At 41.4% G+C, this 4945-nt stretch overlaps 1 protein-coding gene across 1 annotated transcript; it reads left to right on the top strand.

Moving 5' to 3' along the window:
• The first annotated feature begins 2267 nt into the window (after positions 1 to 2267).
• On the top strand, positions 2268 to 4709 carry sox3 (SRY-box transcription factor 3). Its single transcript, XM_084549622.1, has one exon. The coding sequence runs from the start codon at positions 3093 to 3095 to the stop codon at positions 3993 to 3995; it is 903 nt and encodes a 300-aa protein (XP_084405748.1). The 5' UTR covers positions 2268 to 3092; the 3' UTR covers positions 3996 to 4709.
• Positions 4710 to 4945: the final 236 nt, after the last annotated feature.

The following is a 4945-nucleotide window of genomic DNA, read 5'->3' as shown; positions in this document are numbered from 1 at the left end:
TAGAATTTAATTCCCTTAAAGCGCTGAGCAAATAAAACCATTTTTTTTGTGTTTTATATTAATTTTATTTTATGGGCCCGGAGGCCAACGTTATAATCTCTACCCAAATATCCAAAATCTTTATTTATCTGATTCCTACCACGTTTGGGGAGTTAATATAAATGCCGATTCTCATTCCTAATAATCATATCTTACACCTTGCATTATAAGAGAAAATATTCAAAGTAATTTCTCCACAGAAATGGACGGTTTGAGATTTGGATTTAATTTCCACACTGCGTGCACACGCCCACTTCATTTTATTTTTTATTTTATTTTTTAAACATAAAATGATCCGCGAGTGAGCTGACTGCATGCAAGTTACAATGTTCTACATCCTCCCATCAGGATATCCACATATTTCCCAACATTCAACAGTGGGATCTTGCTGCAGCGCGCCCTGAGAGCCCCTCAGGGCTGTCAGGCTCGTTGAGTCTGAATCAGAGCAGACTGTGCTGGTGGTCCTCCGTTCCTTAATTAGGAAATTAGCTGCACAGAGGCCCTCATTACCAAACTCCGGGTTACTCCTGGTGTTTTTTTTTTTCTTTCTTTCTTTCTCTCTCTGCTACCGGCCAATTTCCATAAGAAGATTACAAGCGGATCAGTATTGAGATTTGCCCAGATAAACAAATAACTGGTCTCCGAGAATTACATGACTACTAATTGGACGTTAGTTTTATTGCTCCTGCTCTGTTTGTTACGCCCCATTGAAGGTGAAAATTAAATTCATGAAGTGATGTCTCTTTTCAGCTGATTTATTACAACTATGTGGCTGAGGGGCTACAGACTTCCCCTTCCTTTAAGATAACGGATCATTTTTTCTTAACGTTGTTTGTGCATGTGTCTGTTTTATTTTATTTATACGAGATGGACCAACTGAGTCACAGCCCCCAGAGTTACTCAAAGAAAAACATTTGTAATGGCTGGAAAATACATTTAATATCCCTAAGGCTTTTATTTCAACTAATATGGGCTTGGATTATGGTGTTGCTTTAAAAAAAAAAAATAACAAACGGAATATCCAATAATTTTTGTGGGAAAAAGAAAAACGGTAGAGTTTAATGATTATATAATATAATCGGAACATTGTATATCAGAAAGGACATTGATCTTTGTTTGGTATCCTCACAAAATATCTGATTTATAGCGACAAACAATAAATAATAATAAAAAAGACACATTATAAATAACGTTTCTATCCTGCTCTGCTGCGCGCACGCCCGTGCGTAATGCATGCAGCGGGCCTACGGTGGCTGCATTTTTAACTTTTAAAACTCCAGGAGGTGAAACGCTCTGAAATGCACATACCACCACGATCCCCGAGGAGCACATATGCATACCGAGGTGTTAATAGTCGTTTTCGATGGCCGATTCGCTCGTAATGATTAGCAGGTGTGAGGTTTGTCCCGACGAGCGATTGGTTTCTGTGGAGAAAATAGTTTGTAAGGAGACACATGCAAACGAAGGCCACTCCACGCTAATCGTTTTGATAAGCATTAACACCGCGGAGAGAAAACAAGTCAGCAAACAAACTGGAGTCGCCTTTTTTTTCTTCTTCTTCTTTCAGGGTGTCACTCACGGACCGTCTCAAACCAAACTTTTCCCCAGGGACTAAAGAGGTGGCCTGTCTCCTCCACAAGAGGTCGTTGATGTATTAAAGTTTTGCTTTGCGGCTCCCTTCACGCTGGAGATGCGTCCAGTTTAAACGGACCGTTCATTTAATTCAGATTAAATCCCTCTCCCTTATTTTATTCCCAGAACATTAAAGCAATTTAAATTATTTTTAATTAAACTGTTGTTTATGACACTTTATTTTATTTCCAAAAATCTAAATATATTTAAATTACTGCAGTCATTAGCTGTACTTAGTTTAATTAAGAATAAAACAGAAAACTAAAGAAGGAATTTAATTAATCCCCTCTGAAAGTTTTGTCTTTAGTCGTTAAAGGGAAATTCATGCTGTGGAGGTCTTTTCTTCTTTAAAGCGCCCAAAGAGACTGTTGAGGAAAAACTTTAAAGCAGGTAGCAAAATGTTTATTTAAAAAAATGTTCAGGTCATCTTTTAAAATATATATTTATATATCAATCTATTGAGGGTTTTCACAAAACATAAATCCTCCAGAGTAAAGGATTTTTATTGTCATAATATTATATATTTTTTTTGTGAATTGTGTTTGAAGGGAAGCAACAAAAACCAATCTGACGGCAGGTGGAAGAATAAGGTAAAAGAGATTTTCCAGGGGCAAGTTTTATTCACATATTCAATGTGTTACTTGAAGTGTTTGAACTTATTATGTACCGGTTTGGGCCTTTTGTGATCCACCTCTGTTTCGGGCTAATTAATTTACTGCCACTGATCCCACCACATGCATTTGCCGGCATACACAATGGCGAACACTCTTAGTTTTTATATAAAATCTGCATGTCTATACTCGGTCTTTAGATCTATTTGTATTCGTCTGAGTCCTGTCTGCAGGAAAATGTTCACAAAGTAAGATTTTCATGGATTTAATTTGTCATCGGAGCGGTTTCTGTGCGTTCAGGCAACATCTGCGCAATGACAAAAATGAATCGGCTTCATTTCTCGACTCATTCTCGGATTATAAATGGTGTAAATGTATAATATTGTGCCGCTCAGGTTGTTGAGCTGCGCTGCTGTTTTAAAACTTTACCTCTCCCTCCTCTAACCAAAACACAGCGGTGTGTGCTGCGGTTGATTACGCGGTGGATATGGGAGCTGCGCACTGATTGGTCGCCTGCTCCTCATTGTCATGCTGTCAATCCGGATCACATGGTCCGGCCTCCAGGCCTATTAACAGATGAGCTTGGCGAACAAGTTTACAGACTTCTGTTTCAGAGCGGAGAGGAACGGATCAGCCTTGAGCGGAGAGAACCCAGAAGCACCTGCAATCGCATTTGCCTCTTTGGGCAGAACTTTTTCTTTTCATCTTCTTATGTGACTGGTCAGTACCTCTACCTCTTTGACTCTTGGCGTTGTTTTGTGAACTTTTTTTTCTTTTTCTGCCTGCGAGTGAACACTAAAAGCCGCCTGAATGTATAACATGATGGAAACCGAGATCAAGACCCCGCTCCCGCAGTCCAACTCGGGCTCGGCGCCGGGCGCAAAGAACAACAGTGTCAGCGACCAGGAGCGGGTAAAGCGGCCGATGAACGCCTTCATGGTCTGGTCTCGGGGACAGCGGAGGAAGATGGCACAAGAAAATCCCAAAATGCACAACTCTGAAATCAGCAAGCGGCTTGGCGCTGACTGGAAACTTCTGACCGACGCTGAAAAGAGGCCATTCATCGACGAGGCCAAGCGTCTACGGGCTATGCACATGAAGGAGCATCCGGATTATAAATACCGTCCCCGCAGGAAGACCAAGACCCTGCTCAAGAAAGACAAGTATTCTTTGCCCGGGGGACTGTTGGCGCCAGGAGCCAATACCGTCAACAACTCTGTGTCTGTGGGGCAGCGGATGGATGGTTACGCGCACATGAACGGGTGGACAAACAGTGCGTACTCCCTCATGCAGGACCAGTTGGCCTACCCTCAACATCACAGCATGAACAGCCCACAGATTCAGCAGATGCACCGGTACGAGATGGCGGGCCTCCAGTACCCGATGATGTCTTCGGCGCAGACCTACATGAACGCGGCTTCCACATACAGCATGTCTCCGGCGTACACGCAGCAGACCAGCAGCGCCATGGGACTGAGCTCCATGGCTTCCGTGTGCAAGACCGAGCCGAGCTCACCTCCGCCGGCCATCACGTCCCACTCTCAGAGGGCGTGTTTGGGGGACCTGAGGGATATGATAAGCATGTACCTGCCTCCTGGCGGGGACAGCGCAGAGCATTCCTCCCTGCAGAGCAGCCGGTTACACAGCGTCCATCCGCACTATCAGACCGCAGGGACTGGCGTCAATGGGACTCTACCTCTCACCCACATCTGAGAGCAAGAGAGAGAGAGAAAAAAGACTTCAAACTTTTTAAAAAAGTACTTCGGATACTTGAACTTTTTGGTTGCTAAAGAAACAGCGTTCAGCAGTTTTGTTCAAAAACATTTTTATCTCGTTTGAGTTGTCCATTTTAAAATGAATTTTAAATGGATCGAAACTGAACGTTAAGCCCAGCAGAGTCAGTGGCATCGAAAAGAGGCTTTTTATCACAAGTATAAGCAATCAAGTTATGTAGAAGAATTGGACTTCTATATTTTAAATAATGCCATATTTTCTCTATACGAAAAGGCATGTGGCCTCATGAAGGGGCAGGTGTATTTCAGAAAAGCTGGATGGAAAGTTGGTTCATAAATGTTTACACTTAATTTGTAGAATGTCAGTTGTCTCGACTGTGTCCAAATTTTGTAGTCTTTTTGTCCCCCCCTCCTCATAAACTAGGTTAAATGAAATAAAGACTGTGCGGGTCGCAAACGCAAGTTTTATTTATAGTAAGGTTTTTGTTTTTTTCCTTTTTAGCTTGTGAACCCGATGTTTTTCACGTGAAAATGTTCAGATTTGTTTTTGTAAAAATGTTCTGTTCTGTGATGGTTTTGACAGTGTCATGTTTACTCATTATCCTGAACGAAAAGGTTTATTTAAACTGACGTTTCTACATATTTTAAGACCATCCTCTATTCTTAAATGCTGAATAAATTTCTACGAAACGTGATTTGTGACTCTGTCGTTTGTGTTTTTGATGTGAGCTTTGGAGATCTGGGTTTAGTTGCTCAAAATCTCCCCGTACAGATTATTGTTTTTGTTTTTCCAAAGAGGGCACAAAATTGGAAAAAAAGGATCTTCAGGTATAAGGATGGTCCGTTATGTTATCAATATTTTAAGATCACAACAGTTACATTTTAAAGAAAAAGAAAAGACAGTGATATTTTTACTTCACTCAGATTTCC

The sequence above is a fragment of the Chelon labrosus genome (genome assembly GCF_963514085.1).
Source record: "Chelon labrosus genome assembly, chromosome: 8".
Lineage (NCBI taxonomy): Eukaryota > Metazoa > Chordata > Actinopteri > Mugiliformes > Mugilidae > Chelon > Chelon labrosus.
This window is presented reverse-complemented; position numbering and strand designations above follow the sequence as displayed.